Source organism: Leucopleurus acutus (assembly GCF_964270905.1).
Source record: "Leucopleurus acutus genome assembly, chromosome: 5".
NCBI classification, from domain to species: Eukaryota; Metazoa; Chordata; class Mammalia; order Artiodactyla; family Delphinidae; genus Leucopleurus; species Leucopleurus acutus.
The window spans coordinates 6,527,560-6,547,165 of NC_139147.1; the positions used below are offsets into that span (position 1 = coordinate 6,527,560).

The 19,606-nt window shown below is 48.9% G+C and overlaps 1 protein-coding gene across 1 annotated transcript; it reads right to left on the reverse strand.

Moving 5' to 3' along the window:
* Positions 1-340: 340 nt before the first annotated feature.
* Positions 341-18,981, reverse strand: ETS2 (ETS proto-oncogene 2, transcription factor). Its single transcript, XM_082839363.1, has 10 exons — positions 18,810-18,981; positions 14,697-14,768; positions 11,367-11,478; positions 9,856-9,975; positions 9,338-9,538; positions 7,737-7,820; positions 6,484-6,708; positions 5,429-5,692; positions 3,447-3,565; positions 341-2,542 (listed from the first exon to the last, which is right to left on the reverse strand). The coding sequence occupies exons 2-10, from the start codon at positions 14,766-14,768 to the stop codon at positions 2,327-2,329; spliced, it is 1,413 nt and encodes a 470-aa protein (XP_082695489.1). The 5' UTR covers positions 18,810-18,981; the 3' UTR covers positions 341-2,326.
* Between the last annotated feature and the right edge of the window lie 625 nt (positions 18,982-19,606).

A 19,606-nucleotide genomic window follows, 5' to 3' on the forward strand; every position in this document is an offset into this window, starting at 1 on the left:
AACATCCTAAAATCTCTTGTTATCTCTGCCAACCCCCTGGCAAAGACTAGACCCCTGTATTTTTCTATTTTAATCTCTTCTTGAAAATTTTTCGCTTTAAGGAACACTTTGGGGGAATTCCTTCAGGAAGTGCTCACAGTTGGTTCCAGCTTGGTCCCAATTTACTAGGGGATGGGTGTGTGAAATCAGTTACAGGGAGATGTAATTCTGAGGGACTGAGCAGGTGTGTGTCCGGAGGTTCTGAGCCCAGTATCCTGACTCCACCGCCTCCATGCCGGGGGGCCGGTGGGGATGAAGAATGAGGACCCTTACAAGGAGGAGTTTATATAAACAAAATACTTTATTATTTGAGAAAGAAAAGGCCGAATTACAAAACTTTTATACTCAAGTCCTGTTCATTACCACGCCAAAGGTTTACCATGGATTTGATTTTCCATAACGATTGGGTTAAGCCACATAAAACTGCCAACTTCGTAGATGAAATACACAAACATTGGCAATTTCACGTGGTCAAACCCCATATAAAATAAGCCAATAGCTAAGATTTCTTTTTGGCAGCAAGATGTTCCCAGTCCCATGTCTATTGATGTTATAAACAGATGTCTGAGAGATAAACAGGTCCTGCTTGAGAAAAACACCTTGTGCGTAGTGATACTGGAATACAGTCTTGTGTGGGTTCTGAGACTGTGTGGTGCCCCTTCCAGCTCTGCTCTGCCCCGCTCGCCCTACTACCCAAGCCCCTGGTCTCATCGCACGGATGATTCTTCTTTAGAGATATCACCGATGGTCCTAGTACCTCCTCATGCTGCTAGTGAGGGCTGTCCAACTTTGAAACCGACTTGACTTGATCATTTACAAAAGGCAGGAGGCACAGGCTGAACCAGGGATTCCTTTGAAACAACTACTAAAGTCTCCATCACGATCAAGATGTTTTCTTCACAGGAACAACCCCAATCCCTTCCCTTTCCCATCTTGTTGGTCCTCTCTTTGCCTCTGGGCATTCTGCGTCCAAGAAAATAAAACTGTGGACACTAAGCAGAAAGGAGCAGCTTGGTATCCAGAAAGCCCGAGACTCGACAGGTAAAGAAGATGGGGAAAATCAGGCTTTACTCACGTTCAAGAGGTTTAATAAAGCTTCCCCTCCCCCTGCACCTTCAGCTCTGTACATCAACTGTACATCGAGCTGAGGTAAAAATAAAACTTTCTTTACAAATTACATTTTTTTCCAGTGAATTACTTTTGCAGTAAAAATAGCTGCTACATAAATCCCTCCTGATCTCTGAAAAGGAGTCGCATATTTCCAAAAATAGTATTCTTATTTTAATCAAACAGCATAATTTGGGGCACGGGAAGGAAATGGCTGGTCAAGGGGAGGTTCGTTGTTGGGGGAAAAACAGTTGAACTCAAAAATAAGTTTTGTATATAAACTGATTTAAAGGCATGCATAGAAATGGAAAACATATGCCATTTATCAAGAAAAATACTGCTTTATAGCTTTTACATTACAATTAAAGGAGAAGCAGAGAGGCCAGATGGGCCCCCAGATAATAACATTAAGTTTCTTATAAAAATTCCCAAATGTACAAAGTCCTTGCCATAGATAACCCAGACAAAACAAAACGAAAAAAACCAGGAATTAACCCTCTTAGACCATATTCCTGTAGGTATATTAAATGTAAATAATACACACTTTACAACTTCTCTTAGTCTGTCCTGGCAGATTAAATGTTTGCAAAATGCCACCTGTGCTCTTGACAACTGGAACACATTGCAAAATGCCGTCTGCATTCTCATTTCACATATAGTTATATAATTATTTTAAATTACAATATACAATTTCTGTTAAATAGGTCTGTTAGGGGATTTTGATAACAATTATAAGGTTACAGTCATATATACAAACTAACTTCTGAAATGGCATGATTGTTTCCTTGCACTCTCTTCCCCCTCTGAACCAGAGACCTCTTTGGCATTGGCGTTTCCCGGTTGCAAAAGGCAAAAGAAAATCCAAAAGTGTGTGTCCACAAGACGCTCGCTCCTTTGAGAAGACCCAACGGCCCGAACGATCCTGTCACGACACAGCCCGCCCAGAGCCAGGACGGCTGCCTGGTGCTTCTTCTGGGCCATTCTAATGTAACAGCATCTTAAGTTGCGTGTTCCTGGCAGCAGGCGTTAGAAGCGAGAAACTGTGCTGCTTTCGGCAGAGGACCGCGGTACCAGATGAAATAAGGCCGCTGCTTCTTGGAGACGTTCCCAGACGCGTTGATCCTGCCTCTCGGGGTCCTTGGATGCGTCCCCATGGCCCCAGTTCCAGCCCCGGGCGGCTTCAGTCCTCCGTGTCCAGCTGGACGCCCAGGATGGTGTGCAGCTCCTCGGGCGTGAAGCCCAGCAAGTTCTGGAGGTCGCACACGAAGCGGTACACGTAGCGCTTCCCCGACGTCTTGTGGATGATGTTCTTGTCGTAATAATAGCGTAAACCCCGGCTCAGCTTCTCGTAGTTCATCTTGGGCTTGTTTTTCCGCTTTCCCCACCGGCGGGCCACCTGTGGGATGGATGGAAAAGAGTTCCATTCAGTTTGGCGATTAAGAAAAAGTGCATCACTTTCCCAACAATGATTCGGATGCACGCTCACTTTACCACTACGTAAGGACCACAGAGGTGTCATCTGCTTCTGTGCACAGGCCAGGGCTCTGCATCCCCCCGGCTGTTTCTCGGGGGATGGAGGGAGGCGCTGATGCGAGAGCGAGGTGACCCCACCCAAAGCTCCATCTGCGGAGGCCTCTCACTCACAAAACCCCCAGGAGCCAAGGGTTCAGAATCAGGGAGGTCCTGAGACCAGGGAAGTGCTGTGTCCCACCCACCTCCTGGGTTTGAATTCTGACCCCCATGTCCACAGCGGCTGAGGGGAATCAGGACCTCAGGACATTCTGCATCCCTCAGTGCTTCTGCTGCCCTAGGATACTGGGGAGGTGACAGAACGCGCTCTACTGGTACCAGAGACCAAGGGCTGCCCCCTTACACTGTCCTCGAGGGGCTGGTATCGGACCTGCCCTCGGCTTTCTCCTCCAGATGGGGCTGGAGCAGCTCTGCCAACCTCATCCGAGGAGCGGGCTCAGTCCCTCCAAGGGAAAAGGCAAATTTCCTAGAACATCTTCAGATGATCAGGCGAGAGCCTCAGTTGACAACTTTCACCTTTTAACTAGATGACAGAGCAGGGTGGTGAAGCCTGCCTGGGGCTGTGTGCGTAAACAGGGGACACTATAAACTGTTCATCGGCGAAACAAGACTCCACATTTCCCGACAGTCAGGCACGCCTCCTGTGGAAGTGCTCTCGTCTGTATACTGGTGACCCCTTTCCTGCACCCAGAGAATTGGATTTGTGAACCCCCACGGGATGGCATCAGGTTTGAGAGCCTGGAGAGCAAGGTCCCAGGTTCTGGACGTACCTCATCGGGGTCAGCAAGCTTAAACTCCCATCCGTCCCCCGTCCAGCTGATGAAAGACTGACAGGATTTGTCGGACAGCAATTCTAGAAGAAACTGCCACAACTGGATAGGTCCGCTTCCTGAGGGGAAAGGGGGCGGGTTATGTTTTTCTAGGTTTAAAATACAGCATGGCTTTAATCATTCTACTGAACCAAGGAATGTGAGACCTGGCTCTGGACTGGGTGCCAAGGTGAAGGCGTGACTCTGGGTGCTGGTGACAATCCTGGAGGGCTTCCTCCACGCCCCCTGCTCCTGAAAAAGAGGCCGCTGGGCCCCTGATTGCTGGGTTGGGTCTTTTAGGAAAAAAAGAAAAAAAAATTCTGGGCCACCAACTCTTGGCATCAAAATTTCTCACCCTAGGGCTTCCCTGGTGGCGCAGTGAGTCTGCCTGCCGATGCAGGGGACACGGGTTCGTGCCCCGGTCCGGGAAGATCCCACATGCCGCAGAGCGGCTGGGCCTGTGAGCCATGGCCGCTGAGCCTGCGCGTCCGGAGCCTGTGCTCCACAACGGGAGAGGCCACAGCAGTGAGAGGCCCACGTACGGCAAAAAAAAAAAAAAAAAAAAAAAAAAAAAAAAAATTCCTCACCCTATTTAATTGTTCCTTATGTAATAACTTTCAAGGTTTATTTCTAGAAACACCCAGTGGGACAGGGATGCAGGCGGTGGAAGGAGCCTTTCAACACAGGATGAGGCGTGTCATTCTCCGAATCCCATGCGTAGCTTTCTTGCCAGATGACAATGGGCAAATTGCTTAACCGAAGACTTGCTTTAAGTGGTCACTGGGGCATCTGGGCTTGTAGCCATGGCCTCACCGCCTCTATTTGATGAGGTATATGCTCTGCAAAGTGCTCTTCATATACCTTTTCTCGATTAATACTTAGAACTGCCGCCACCTTGTGAAGTATCACCGTATCAATATTTTAAAGATGAAGGATAAGATGGGCTCAGCAGCTGGGTGCCTTGCCCTGGATCACACGCTTATCCAAGCGCCGTTCCGCAAGGCGCAGTGGCTGTATTGTTGATAAGGCTGTGTGACCTTTGTGACCACAGACAGCTATCTTCCTCTGAGCCCATTTCCCCACCTGTAAAATGGGTTAATACCACCCAGGCTAGGCTGTCCTAGGGTCTACTGACCATATGCCTACCACACTGACCTGGCAGGCAATGAACGGTAACTAATATTAAAATGAAAACCACCAACACCACGGCTGTTTACTTTCTTATCAGGCCCTAATGCCCATGTATGAAAATTACAGCAGTTTCCACACTCTCTGAGTATTTTAACACTTTTTCACGGCTATTCGTTTTATGTGACTGAAAAAAAATGGGTGTCTACGTATTCTTATTTTAACCTATTGGATTTTTTTAAAGCAGGTATTTTTTTTAAATCCCCAATGACCCCATATGTTCAAAATATGAAGAAAAAAAAAAGCACATTTAAGGACACATGAAGCAACGAAAAAAATTTTCTGATATTTTCGCTAATGTACTGGAAATATCTGGTTCTAAAAACAGCTTTAATATTTGTCCCCGGCCTAGAATAGCTCTTACCCAAACCTTCAAAATAAGATGGATTTGAGAAGCAAGCAGAGGTAAACAGTCCCTGGGTTATTGGAGGCTGGCTCTGCTGCCCCTCCCCCAGCCAGTTTACATTCTCTGAAATTCCTGGCGTGGCTGAGTCAGGGCTTAAGCCTCCACAGGCCCGTGTCCCCTGCTGCTGCTCTTCTAGGCACCGGCCAGGCACATCCCAGGTGAGGGAGCAGCAAATTTGGCCTTTTCTGAATTCAGGGAGACAGCTCGCTTGGGTTCAGGATTACACCCCACGCATAAGACGTGGGGTGTCAACACAATGTGGTCCAGCGAGAAACGCCCTTGATAAACAGGGCGGGTGCAGGGCTGGGCGGGTGCAGGGGAGGGGACGGGGACCCGGGGTGGCGCCCACCTGTGAAGCCAGCCAGCACGGCCGCAGGTATAACTGGTTTGCCTTGCTCCACCGGGTCGCTCCTCTCCTGGATGTAGTCCTTGAAGGACATGGTCGGCTTGCTGAGGCCCAGGGACTGGCTGCAGTCGTCCTCGAAGCTCTCGAAGGACGGTACCCGCTGCACGTCCAGCAGGGACGACTGGCTGTTCCAGGACTGCAGCAGCGACTCTGAGCTCTCGAAGCTGTCGGCGCCTGTCTCGGCGGAGTCGTGGTCTCCGGGCTTCCCTGGCAGAGACAACAACGGACTCTGACCCTCCAGGACAACAGCACGTCTGGTGCTACCACCCACGGAGGCGGCATCATCGCCATTGCCCCCTTTAAGTGTTCGCCCTGCTGGTTCAGAATCACCCAGACTTTTCACGATGCCCTGAAACAGAGCTGCTTATTCCTTATGAAACATATGCTACACAATCGCATCTTCCATCAACGGCAGGATGTAGCTCTGAGCAGAGGGCTGCACAGCAAGGAAAAGGGCAGCAACGTGGACGGACCTCAGGCACACACAATGCGAGCAAAAGACAAACACAGGAGAAAACACAACCTGCGTCAAGTTCAAGAACCGGCAAAACTATGGTGATAAAAGTCAGGACAATGATGGGGTGGGGATGCTATTAACTGGGAGGGTGACATGGCACCCTCTCCATGTCAATCTGGGTGGCTGTCACACGGGGGTGAATATGGAAAAATCCAACCTCAGCTTCACGCACAGTACATACGCATCCCCGTACGAAGAGATCTGTCACCTTCCTACACTGCCTCCCGCAATAGCCCACTGCGTGGACGACTCTGGCCACAGGAGCAAGGACTGTGTCATTCACCCGGCACCCCCAGTGCCTGGGACCTGAGATACGTTAGGAGTAAGCTCGCCGAGCACCACTGTTGGGACCGTGACCCGACGGACCAGTCCTTGACCTCCTTCACTGGCTGAACTCCGGATGTATGAGCTCATGTCACCGTGGCTGTGGGATCGAACCAACAACCCTGCTGTGAAGGGCACTTGGAAGCCTGGATCTTACCAGAACTGCTGGAGAGCAGATTCAAGGTGGCGGCCGGGAAGTCCTGGCTGATGGAGCAGTAGTTGACGCTGACGGTGCTGAGTCGGGCCTTGGGAAACATCTGGAAGTCCTGCTCGGGACCGAGCGTGCTGGGCGCTGAGGATGCTGGACACAGGCCATCCAGGAGGCCGCCTTTGGGGTAGCTCTGCGTCTGCATTCCATACAGCGCTTGCTCCACGCCAAAACCTGCAACAGGACCACAGATGGCAGAGCCGTCAGGTGACATCAACGTGATGACCAGAGACCCTCCACACCTCAAAACGGAGCGCGAGCAGGTCTGCCCGCTCCAGCCCTCCCTCCCCAAAACCCCAGTGGACTTGTGAGCTTGGGTGGGCGGCTTTTCTCCTGTGTCCTCCCCTTCTCTAAATGTTCGTCTTCTCAGTCAATGAGCCCTTTTCCAAAATGCCTGCAGCCCCTGGACCCCGGATGCAATGCCTCATGTGAATATTTCTACATCTCTTGTTTTTCAAGTGCTTCCATGTGAGCCTTGGGACAACAGGGTCACTGGATCTTTCAGCTTCTGAGGAAACTAAGGCTCAGACAGATGAAGTGATTTGCCGTCCAGCCAGTGACCCATAAGGGAGTATCTCCAGTTGCCCTGCCCACTCTGGCTGGAGGACCACCAAAACCTACACTCGCCAGTGTCAACCACCGCGGGGGTGGTGGGGGGGACAGAATTCCATGACACCTATTTAAACCCCAAAGTTCAGAGCAAATTTAGTATTGCTGTCCACACACTTCCTGGGCCTGCCACCTTTGTTTGTTACACTAATCTGACCACAGCAATTGGCTCACTCCATTCTGCCCCTTGAGTTATAAATTGCCAATTTATAGCCCTGGCCAAAGCAAAGATAACATAAGTCACTGATGTGACGTTAGATTTTCTAGTAGCCACACTGAAAAACTAAAAAGACACTGGCGATATGAATTTGAATATTTTACTTGACCTAAGAGAGCCATTATCATTTCAATACGTAATCAGAATTTTAAAAATTATTAAGGAGATATTGATGTTCTCTGTTCAATACTAAGACTTTCGGATCGGGCGGGTGTGCGTTATATTCTCACTACACATCTGTGTGGACTGGCCGCACTTCTGGATTTGTGAATGTGTGTGATTGCCGTATGGGACAGTGCAGGTTCTGCCTTCGAACCTTCCATGAATCTAACAGGAAGACTCAGAAGCTCTTAAGGGCAGAATTAATTGCACTGACCTAACGAATTGCTATTAATCCAATGAGGAACTGAGTTGAGGTGTGAAATTTCTTCATACTGATCTTCTGTCTTTTCTTGGTTTTCTGAAAAATAGACAGAGGAGACATAAGATTATAAATTGAGAGGTTTAAACTACAGAAGAACAAAAGTTCCTTTCTGAATTACTGTTCTATGGTTATTTCAGCATAACAAAATGCATTTTAGCACTTCCCACTTAATCTGACGGTGTTCCATGTCATCATGTCGTTTCAAAGCACTAGAGACAGAAATGTATTTTTCTAATAACTAGAATAAGTCTTCTAAACTCCTCAGTGCTGTTATTGGCGAAGCTGAATTTTCTAGTATACAAGAGAGAGATCTAGATGGTGTACTGTATTCATCTGTGTAGTCGACAAAGGGTTAATAAATGCTTATGAAGTACCCCCCTGTACCAGGGGCTGGAATACAGCAGATTAGTAACATGGACACAGTTCCTGCCCTGGTGAAGCTTCTGACCCATTGCCTCAAACCCTGAGGTGTGTCCAGGGGTGGTGAGCGCTGTTACAGAAAGAGAGGTCAAAGCAGTGCTATGGGCAACCGAACAGGGACACACACGCCCAGGAACTTAAAGGGAAAAGGTTAGCATTCCCTGTACGTGCTTACGTCCTACAAACACACAACCACATGCACGCCCACCACAAATCCAGACCCACACAGACTCACACAGCGAGAAATGGCAAAACAGGTCTAACTCGCCAGCAAATAGATTCACCAGAAACTTGTCAGACCAGACGTGTCCAAGTTCAGGGAAAAGTTGAGGGTCTTTAAGTTTCCCTGGCCCTCAGAAGCCATAACTAAGAAGAGCTGGCAGGTGACCCCGAGAGCTTTTTAAGATTCTGAGTCTGTGACAGACGTTGAAACTCAGAGTTTAAAATCAATTAAATGAGGAATACTTCCCTAAACTCTTCTCACGGGCTTGTTTTCTTACATTTTTAACTTGAAGGATTCCCTCACTATACCGTTTCTCCTTTGTAACTCAATATATTTCTAACATTGGTCTCAATGCTCTTTTTCGGTCGAACTCAAGACTTTCTATATAAGAGCTCTTTTTACTCAAAGGCCAGGTCCTGTATAATATGTCAGGGTGTAAATATGTATCAATTACTTCTCCACTGGTTTATAAACATAAAACAAAAAACTCCTCTGTGGGATTCCATTTGGTCTTAGGAAATGTTATTATAAAATTCCCAGTTTATCTGAACAAAGGCTCACTTTCGCTGAGGCTGACTTATTTCCTAAGGCTCTGTGAGGTGAGCTCCAAACACGGGCCTTCTTGCTGTCTCCTCACCTGAGCCACACGTATGCCTCCAACTCCAACTCATGACGTCTGGCGACACTGAACACCTTGGTGACTAGGGCTCCTGCCTTGTGGCCAATGCTCCCCACACACGTACTTAAGTGGAGCCAAAATCCATAAATCACCGTCACGTAGCTGACTCACGCCAATGGCATTTTCAGACAATCTGTCCTACATCACTGAAATGCCAACCATAGATGACCCCCCCATCACTCTTCCCTGCTATGCTCACCCCGCCTGGGGAGCCCAGTCGTTCACCGGTACCTTTGATCATCTGCTCCAGGTGTTCCCAGAGAATGTCACCCACAAAGTCAGGCGCCAGCTCCAGAAAGCGCTCTTTGCCAAGGTTACACAACACCTGGCCGGTCATGCCGAACCTCTGGAGGTTGACGTCCACCAGACTGAACTCGTTCGTGGCCCAGAGAAGCCACTGGCACACCTGTTGCTCAGTCCACAGCCAGGGATCTACCGGGGAGGGAAGAAAAGGACGCAGTAAGGCCAGAAGCACTCCTGATTTACCCGCAGAGCCCAGACGGGCACCAGAGTCCAAGGAAATGAACGAGACACCCAGGAAGATGTTGAGGCACTAAAAGCAGTGCTGGATGAAGTGTTCCGTTGGTTGGATTTTGAAATAAAAACTGGCTCAGCTTAATGACAGCTCTGTCCCTCTTTTCAATACGCCCTAAACAAATGCTTGAAATTAAGTCATCTTAAGCTATGGCAGCCTGATGGCTCTGTCTAGTACAGCGCAGGCGCAGAAAGCTCCAGGAAGGAGCGCTTACTCTTCGGGATGCCAAGGCGGCGCTGCTCCTTTTTGAAGCCACTGAAGGTAGCTTTTAAGGCTTGACTCATCACAGCCTTGCTGCATGGGGTCAACAGAGGCAACTCACAGTTGGTCGAGTCTGGAAAAGAAACCCCACGGGGATGTTAGGAGTTCAAGCTGGCAGCAACACAGGGAGAATTGGGGGTGGGGGGAGTCTTAGCTTCTAGGGAAGAACAATTCTGATCTCAAATCTTCCACATCATTCCTTAGATGAGTGTAAATATTAACAAAAACTGTGTTTTTGACTGCAATGGAGAAAATATCATACATCTCATAACTACACTTATTTTAAAAAAATCTAAAATAAAACTCGAGTTTGATTTTTTGCCAAACTTCATAGAGCAGTGATGCCTAGATAACGGTTCTATTTAAGACTATTCTTACATTTTCGACAATGAAAGAAGTTGCAAGGTTTTTGGCCAAAAGCCTTAAGGGGTTGTAAATGGCTAATTTGGAAGCGACTTCCATTAAACTAAGCGGCAGCAAAGGAACATCAGATGTAACAGGAACACACAGCACTTAGCACCCGTGACGTCAATTTTTATTGAAACACAGCCTTCTCTGGATTCCCTCGGCAATTTCAAGAATGATAAATGACCGTCACATGATGGCACGCTTACACAAGCGTGTGTGTTTTAATTAATTTTCTGGGCTATATTTTCTAGCACCTACTTCATATGACAAAGTAATTTCTGGAACGTTTCCAACTAATAACTCTATCACAGTAATCTCAGAGGCATTACTTGACGTGCTATTCCCTTAAAAAGAGTAAACAACGGGCTTCCCTGGTGGCGCAGTGGTTGAGAGTCTGCCTGCCGATGCAGGGGACACGGGATCGTGCCCCAGTCCGGGAAGATCCCACATGCCGCAGAGCGGCTGGGCCCATGAGCCATGGCCGCTGAGCCTGCGCGTCCGGAGCCTGTGCTCCGCAACGGGAGAGGCCACAACAGTGAGAGGCCCGCTTACCGCGAAAACGAAAAACAAAAACAAAAAGAGTAAACAAGGACGTTAAGAACTACGGAAGCAAACACAGATGGGTAAAGATGAGCAGGAATAATTTGTTGCCCCAAAACTCGGGGTAGGGGAGGAAGATCCAGCTAAGGACCTGGATGAAAAGTTGGGGTGCATTTTAATGTCTACTGGTCTGCTTCGCAGAGGGGACTGGGAGATGGGGCCCGGGCTGGCTGCAGTGTTGAAATATCCTAAGGAGAAGCTGGGGAGGGGGGGAACCCCTGTGGTTTGCTCCCAGCAGGGCACCCACCCTCCCTGGGGTGTGTCTGGCAAGTGAGGACTTCAAGAGTCACCAAGCGCATAAAAAAGGAAAACTGTCTTCTCTCAGATCTGAGCCTCTACCGCACTTTTCATACAAAGATTCAAGATACCAACATTCGCCACTTATGAATTATAATGTAGGAACTGAACTACTTAGGGACATCACGCTCGATTTGTCAAGTCTGAGTAACAAATTACCATGAGCAATTGAATCCAAGCCTGTCGGCACTTCCTGGAGTGTTTGCTCTTCATTGAGGGAGGGGAAAGCCGCGAGCAGGGAGCCATCAAAGGTGTCAAAGGCAGGCTGGCGCTGCAAAAGCAGAGGGAAAGAAAACTGAAACGTGACATTTCAACTTACTTAATGACCTATTTTCAAAGTGGTCCACGGGCAGCCTCACTGATACACCCTGATTAAGCTGTCAGTCATAAAGCCACGCGTGGAATCAACCAGTCTGAGTGGACTTCTGACAGGGTCCAAGTGACCAGAACGATTCTGCTTTACTCTGGATCACTTACAGGCCTACCTTGGAGATACTGCAGGTGTGGTTGCAGACCATCAAAATAAAGTGAATATTGCGGTAAAGCGAGTCACACAAATGTTTTGGTTTCCCAATACACGTAGAAGTTACGTTTACATTATTAATTGTGCAATAGCATTATGTCTAAAAACTATGCGTACCTTAATTAAAAACTACTTTATTGCTAAAAAATGCTAACCGTCATCTAAGCCTTCAGAGAGCTGTAATCATTCCACTGGTGGAGGGTTTGAAATATTTCGAGGATTACCAAAATGGGACACAGAGACACGAAGAGAGCAAATGCTGTTGGAAGAATGGTGCCGACAAACTCAGGATGCAGGGTTGGCACAAACCTTCAATTTGTAAAAAGCGCAGTAAAGCGAAGTAGAACACAACAAGGTCTGCCTGTCATCAACCGCAGAGCCAGAATGACTGGGAGCTTATTTTTAATGGCCTAACCAATTTAAATGAATAAATTAAGTAAACAAACCTAAAACCAAGAGAATCTTAGAACAGTGCCCGGAGGGACTCAGAGACCACTGCGATCCAAACACCTGGGCGGGCTTCCCTGGTGGCGCAGTGGTTGAGAGTCTGCCTGCCGATGCAGGGGACACGGGTTCGTGCCCCGGTCGGGGAAGATCCCACATGCCGCGGAGCGGCTGGGCCCGTGAGCCATGGCCGCTGATCCTGCTTGTCCGGAGCGCAACGGGAGAGGCCACAACAATGAGAGGCCCGCATACCGCAAAAAACAAACAAACAAAAAGAAAAACAAACACCTGGGCCTTCTAAGCTACTTGGGAGAGATGCTTAGGCTGTGTGTATAAGAAAAATGACTTGGTTCACTGCAGTTAAAATGAAAGGCGAGTGATTAAATGAAAATGAAAAATCAAACAACAAAATACATTACTTTTTCTGTTGAAGCATTTATTCTGAAATGCTTACCATGAAACACTGTAACTGAAACTACATGTCTTTCCTTATCTATTCCAACGGTTCAGAAAATAATAATACATATGAGAACATTCCTTAAGACTAAATTTTGTAAAAGTTTAGTGCATTGAAAAGGACACCCCTCCCCCATCATCTATTAAGGGGAAAGATTTCTAAAGGAAATAGGTTTGAAGTTAAACTATCTATAATTTAGAGGAAAGAGGGGGAGAAATACACAGAGAAAGATACGCCTGGAACTGTGAGGACTTCTAATAATCTCATCTAACATTTACAAATGGAATAGCCTTTAATGTAAGACTCATTGGGACTTCCCTGGTTGTCCAGTGGTTAAGACTGCACTTCCACTGCAGGGGGCATGGGTTCGATCCCTAGTTGAGAACTAAGACCCCTCATGCTGCATGGCGCAGTCAAAAAAAGGAAAAATGACTCATTTATGAGTAACACATGTAACAGATAAAGGCTTGATTCATCATTGCCTAACCTGAAGAAAAACGTGAAGGTTATATGTTTCCAACATAAGCTGGAAATCCCATGCCATGTGCAATGCAATGACCCATCTGTTGAGTCATCAATTAAAAAATGTGTAAGACATTTACAAATCAAACAGTTTGTGTGTTTTCTTTTTAGAAATGCAGAACAATGAATGACACATTACATAAGAAGTAGGAGCTCAACCCAGTGATGTCCCAATGATGTTGGAGTCCAGCTCCCCAAAACCCAAAGCAAAGATGTCCAATGGCCCAAAGCCCAAGGGGGAAAGACCAATCCTGAGAGTGTGAAATACTCATCTCAGCTTATGAACTACCTTCTAGCAGCGCCAATTTTGGTGAAATAGCCAATAGATTTTTAAAATTCCCACTAGCATTGCCCAGTGACTAAGAAATGCCTGCCCTTTCCTGACTGGACTCCTGACTGTTCTTTTTTTTAAAACCAGGAAGCCAAAAGACAAGACAAATTCCTGCTGCGTATTTCAACACATCAAATTTCAGCAATGACAGTTTCTTCTCCAAGCCCAGAGATCGCACAGGCATTGTCAAACTCTTCTAGTTTATAGAAGTCTTCTCTCTAGAGGGGTCGTTTCAAACTTAATACCGTAATTTCTTGTATGGTTTCTGCCATGCCAACACTGAAAACGTCTGACCAAAATGAACAGAAAAAAGAAAACCTCGCTGACTTGACGTCTGATAAATTTCATGACACTCTAGAAAGGTCTGTGCCAATTTTTGCCTCTTGGGGTTCTATCAGACAGATAACCTCACGCTGATCCACTGAGAAAAATGTAACATGCCAGAGACACATCATCATACAAAACACCAAGCTAGGAGGAGGCTAATTTAAAATCGCTGTTTCTGAGACATGTTTACTACTCAGCACTAAAAAAACCCCAATCAAATCTCCCTGTCACATTTGTAGAAGGCAAATGGGAAATTATCAGTTTGTGCTGCTAAAGAATGTTCCCCAAAGGGACTGAGACAGAAACTACACAGAATGTTTATGACGCAGCTGAGAAGGCTCTTTCATCTTTAATCTGTTCTTTGGTTTACATAAACAGGCGCAGTTGTGCCTGGAAGGACACAATGGATGTAGACTGCCTGCATCCCGGTGGGCACTGACCCTTCTGACGGGAGCTGCAGCAGCAGTTGGGCCCGCCTGCCTCTTCTAAGCTCTTTCATTTCAGTTCTTAAACAACTTTTCTGTCACCCAAGAAAACTTCTGGGGGGACAGAACAGATAGCTCCTCCAGCTCTGTTCTCTGGAGAATTCATAGGATTTTTCACCTGGTAGGAGTCTCCAAAAGCAACTACAAAGGCCTCACCATCTACAAATTAAATGGTTTCATATCTTGGAGGACAAGTTGAACAAGCACCAGGACACCCATTTTGCAGACTAGAAAACGGAGGCCCAGAGAGATTAAGCAAACAGTCCAGAGTCACACAGCCAGTTAATTAAAAAGCTAGGGCTAGAACCGGTCTTCTGGGACCCAACCAACTGTTTTTTCTCCTAGAGATTGAGTTTTCCAATTTTTTTTTTTAAGTTTTAATTAATACTTGTTCACTCACCTTGAGTGTCCCTCTGTAACTGCTGGACACAGGGGCCACCTGGTCCATGTTCTTGATTCCAAAATCATTCATCTTAAAAAAAAAAAGAAAGAAAAAGGAAAAGAAAGGAAGAAAGTCAAAGAGGCAACAAATCAAGTCCACATCCACACCTAATTCTGGCTGAGTTGGCCCAAGTTCTCCAGCCCTAACAGGTCATTCAAAACTGAATGCCGGGAATTCTTCTCACAAATGGGATGCTACTTAAGTAATTAAATAATAATGCTGATTCGCCGCTGAATTCTATTTAGATTTGAGGCATACAGATAAAGTTGCCTTCTAGCTGGCTGGGTGAGCTGGGCTGGGGGCCTGGGTCCTTCCAGGACAGGAGTGGGAGGATGCTCAATTCCAAGGTTCACCTCGGGGTGTGGGCTGCCGGGCAGGGGAGGGCTATCTCCCTTACGCAAGGGAGACAGTCAGCTCAACCTGGGAGCTCCAGGGCAAGCGCAGGGATGACGTACCACCGCAGCTCCCAGATCCAGGAAAGCCTGCCGGGAGACCTGCCTCGGAGGCCCCCTCCCCTCTCCAAGCTGTGAGGAAGCACGGGCCCAGGAAGCAGATAAAAGGGAGAACCAGGGCTGCAGCTCAAACCCTCCTGCATCGTCTAGATCCTCCTGCGTTGAATACACAAGCTCAAACTACGTCTGCTTTGCGTGTTGCTCAGCTGTGCATCTCTTCAAGAGGAAGTAATTCTGATCACAGATCTGCCTTACTTGCTTGGATGGTCTGGGCTTATCCTGGGCCTGCACTGACCAACGTGGCGGCCACCAGCCACGTGGGCGCTCCTGAGCGCTTGGCACTGGGCTGGGGCGAACTCCGATGTGCTCAGCGTGCAAAAGACACTCTCAATTTCAAAGATTTCATAGCGAAAAGTAAAGTATCTCAGTACTAACTTTGTATGTACTGCATGTTTATGTAATATTTTGAATGTGCGAGGTTAATTGAAACACATTGAAATTAATTTCACCACATTTACCGTGGCTATTAGAAAACTTAGAGTTGCATGTGTGACGGGCATTTGGACAGTTCCATATGTGACCTGTGATTGCTGTAATCAACTGAAAACTTATTTGGGGCCCTAAAATGTAATTGTTTGGTGGGGTAAGTTAAACATTAATAAGTGAGAAAGGTACTTAGATAATCCTGCCTTAGGGTTAGATTAAAAAAACAGAGCAACCAAAGCTGATTTTCAAATAACCTGGGAATCCCCTATGACAGTAACCCACCCTCCCCGCTTCACGGCCTTGAACTGGGGGTCTAGAAGGAAGCTTTACGGGGTACCTCTAACTGCCTGCCCTGCGGTCTCCACTGAGGGCTCCTACCTGTTACAACCAAGAACCCTGAGTAATTAAAACATTGTGCAATGGATAGACTCACTGGCGGAGGCAAACAGCTTATTTTCCTGTAACTACTTAATTCGAGTTTGTACTTTCTTGTTTTCTCTTTATAGTCAACGTTATGGCTAAACAGACCGCCCAACAACTCAGCATACAGACACACACCCCCTTGGCTAGAAAAGGCAGTATGAGAGCAGAGTCCCAGCCACCAGGGAGGCCAGAGGCACTGGACAGGCCTGTAAAAACCCTCAGACTGCGGGTAATTATCTTGGGGGCCAGCGGAGGCGCGAAAGCTTTGACAGTAAATCATAGTTGGGGGTGGAGGGGTGGGAGCAGGGGTTCAGAGGGGCGGAGTTGTCCTGGATCAAAAGTGACCGCGTTTGCTCAGAATCTCCACTTGGTGGATCCTGTCATCCACCTGCACTCAAGAATCAATACTCACTACTGATGATCGCTGCCCTGGTAGATTCCACCTTGCTAAGGGCGAAGCCCGAGCTGGGGCACCACACCTTCCCACCTCACTCAACTGTCTGACATCCCCGAGCGGCAGATGTTATACCATCTTACAGTGAGGCAACAGAGACCTCGGGATCTTGCCCAGGGATCACACAGCTACTGCGGGGGCATCTAAGGGGCACAGGGCAGACCAAAGCCCCGGGGAGTATGGCCCTACCTCCTGAGCTCCTCCAGGAGCCAGGATCACGATGAGGCGTGCGCCCTCCTCCCAGCACATCAATAAAGAGCAGAGATGGCACACAGATATCTTTAGCCTAGGCCCCTGCTCGAGACGCTTCATGATGTGAAACGCTCCTTAATGTAGAGCTTTATGCCACTGACCCGGATGAACTAAGTCCTGTCACCGGCTGATTACACCAGCAAGCCTCCAACAGGAGACCAAAATGAAAGCACACCTTGGGTGTTGTCAGTTACCCATCGTCTTCGCCTGGTTTGCGGACTTTATTCCACATTCTTCAGCTTCACGGAGACGGACAGAGAATAGAAGTGGAAGGCAATGGAGAAGCCTCGCCTGATTTTTGTGTACAAATACCAGGAGGAAAGGCCGTCTACCACTCCCACATAAAGAGCTGTAATGACTAGCTATGGAATAGAATTCTTCTGTTGTCCGGATTTTAATTTGTTTTGTAGAAACCATGTAGAATCAAAATGCTCTACCGATGGTTTCTGACAAACACACAACTAATCAAATTTAAGTTCCCTTATTTTACTCAACACAGCTTGTGAAGGTGGCAGACAGGCCAAGTCTCTCCACCTAAGTCAATTTCACATTTAGATCTTTTTGGTGTTGCCCTATTGATCGATGCTTTTGAACAACAGAAAAAAGGGAAAATGGCAGAAATGGAAGGGCTGAGAATGGTTAAATTTTAAAACAAGCAGAACTTGCCGGACAACAGTACCCTTATGGAAACAAGTGATCGCTTATGTGAGATTAGAGCACAGGTTTCTATTTAGGTAAATTAAAAAAAAGCGAGAATAAAGAAAAACAAGCCTGAAACGCACTTTTGAAGATTAGTTTGCTTTTTCCTTTGAAAGTTATCAATCTAGAGAGAGGAATGACTAATCCCAGAAATGAGTGTTTGATTATTTCCCTGCAGGACTCAGAGAGCTAGCATGTACTGTACTGTGATATCATTCAGAATTTTAATAAACCTTAACTTAGAGACTTATCTCTCTGATTGGTGGTGATGTGGGCAAGCAGACAGTGCACAGCCGCTTCCACTGCACGGAACAAACATAATCTCTTACGGGTAAATTAAAATAAATTACCCCTATCTCCAAAGAGAACTGCTCACTTCTTTACTTTCTAAATCAGCAGTAGCAGGTCAACTACTATTTTCGGATACCCTAACACTGAATACAGGCCAATGTAAAAGTCTCATGTGCTTAAAAAAAAAAAAATAAAAGCCATACACGCTCAAACGCTGTTACCCCTTCATCCAAAATGCTCTAAGAACGGGAAAATAAAGTCAGCCTTGTGCACCCACATCTCCATTTCCGACAGGCTCCCCATGTTCGCCTCGCAGGACCGAGGGGCCCGGACCCAGAGGTCCTGGGGCGCCCGCGGGGGTCCCACTGGAGCCGCAGGACCCTCCAGCCGCCCCCCTCGCCCGCTGCCACGGCCGGGCCCCGGACCTGGCCGCGGAGGTGACCGGGGGATTGGGATCGGCGCGTTTTCGGGAAGCCGTAGCCTCCCAGGTGTTTCAAGCACCCGGCACCCCAGATCTTCCCGGGCCCGGCGTCCTCCCCGCAAACCCGGGCGCGCCTCTCCAGCGTCCCCCACCCCTTCGCGAAATCAGGTCCGCCGGGCGCCCACTGGCAGGAGCCCCCCTACCACGCCCGCGTTTCCTTTTAAAACAAAAGCAAGTGAAACAAGCGGCGCGCCCCGCCCGCCCCTGCCACCTCGGCGACCCCGGGGCCGCGGCCCAAGTTCGCAGCCTGCTCCGCCCGTCACCGCAGGGCCCACTCCGAGCTCTGCCCGCCGCCCCGAAAGCCACTCGGCCCCAGGAACACGAGCCCCGAGCGTACCGGATCCCAGACGCTCGACCCCCGAATACTACGGATAGCCGCCACCAAGCCTGGGTCCCGGCTGCGCCCCGGGATCCGGAGCTCGGCGCCACCCACGTCCCCCGCCCGGTTCCTGGGTTCCCCGGTAGAGGATCTGACGCCGGAGGACGCTCCCCGCAGGACCCCGGCCGCCCGCCCGGCCCGATCCCACTCTTACCGCGCCTCTTCGGGCAGGGCCGCCGGCGGTTCGGGGCCCGGGCTCCTCCGTGCGCGCCGGCTAGGGCGCGGGCGCGGCCGCGGGCGCGCGGCGGGGGATGTCTGGGAGGCCGGGATGGGCGGCAGACGGCGGGCGGCAGGCTGCTGGCGGGCGGGCTCCGGGCGCTCGGGTCTGGGGCTACACCGCACTCCGCGCAGCCGCTGGAGGAAGTAACCGGCTGGTCCCCTCCGCCGCGCGCTCTTCAGGAGCGGGGGGAGAAGGGAGGACAAGAGGGAGGGGAGACGGCAGCGAGGAGGGGAGGAGGGGCTGAGGGGGAGGGGAAAGGAGGGAGGGGAGTGAAGGAGAGACTGCAGAGGGCGGGTGGAGGGGAGGGCAGCGGGGGGGAGGGGGAGGGGAAGAGCAGGGGGCGGAGCCGGACCTTTCAGGCGGGACCTCGCTCGGCGCCTGATGTCACTCGGCTGTCCCTCGCCTGCTGTTCCAGGGCCGCTCTGGGCCGGGGACTCCGAGGCCTGGCGCCCCGTGCTCTGTGTGTCCTGGGAGCTGAGGAGGAGAGTCGTTCTTTGGTTTCTTCCCCGGGTCCGGAGGCTTTAACCCCAAACGTGCCCTGGCAGGACTGGAATAGTACTGGTGCCACCGAGTGGCCGCAGGGCTTGGGGTCATAAGGGATTCATCCTGGCCCCATTCTTGGACCTCCTCGTGGACTTAGGATTTCTGATCATTTTTATTGCTGATCATTCTGTCATGCTGACGCTGAGATGATAAAGATGCAGAATGGGCCCTTTTATGGGTCACGGAGT

Excerpts from the sequence above, each read along its gene's own strand:
- ETS2 (XM_082839363.1), bottom strand. The coding sequence starts at position 14,768 with ATGAATGATTTTGGAATCAAGAACATGGACCAGGTGGCCCCTGTGTCC. Across the intron at positions 9,539-9,855 it reads CCGCCTTGGCATCCCGAAGA|ATCCCTGGCTGTGGACTGAG; the intron begins GTAAGCGCTCCT and ends CCTCCCCGGTAG. Across the intron at positions 3,566-5,428 it reads CGTGCTGGCTGGCTTCACAG|GAAGCGGACCTATCCAGTTG; the intron begins GTGGGCGCCACC and ends CTTTCCCCTCAG.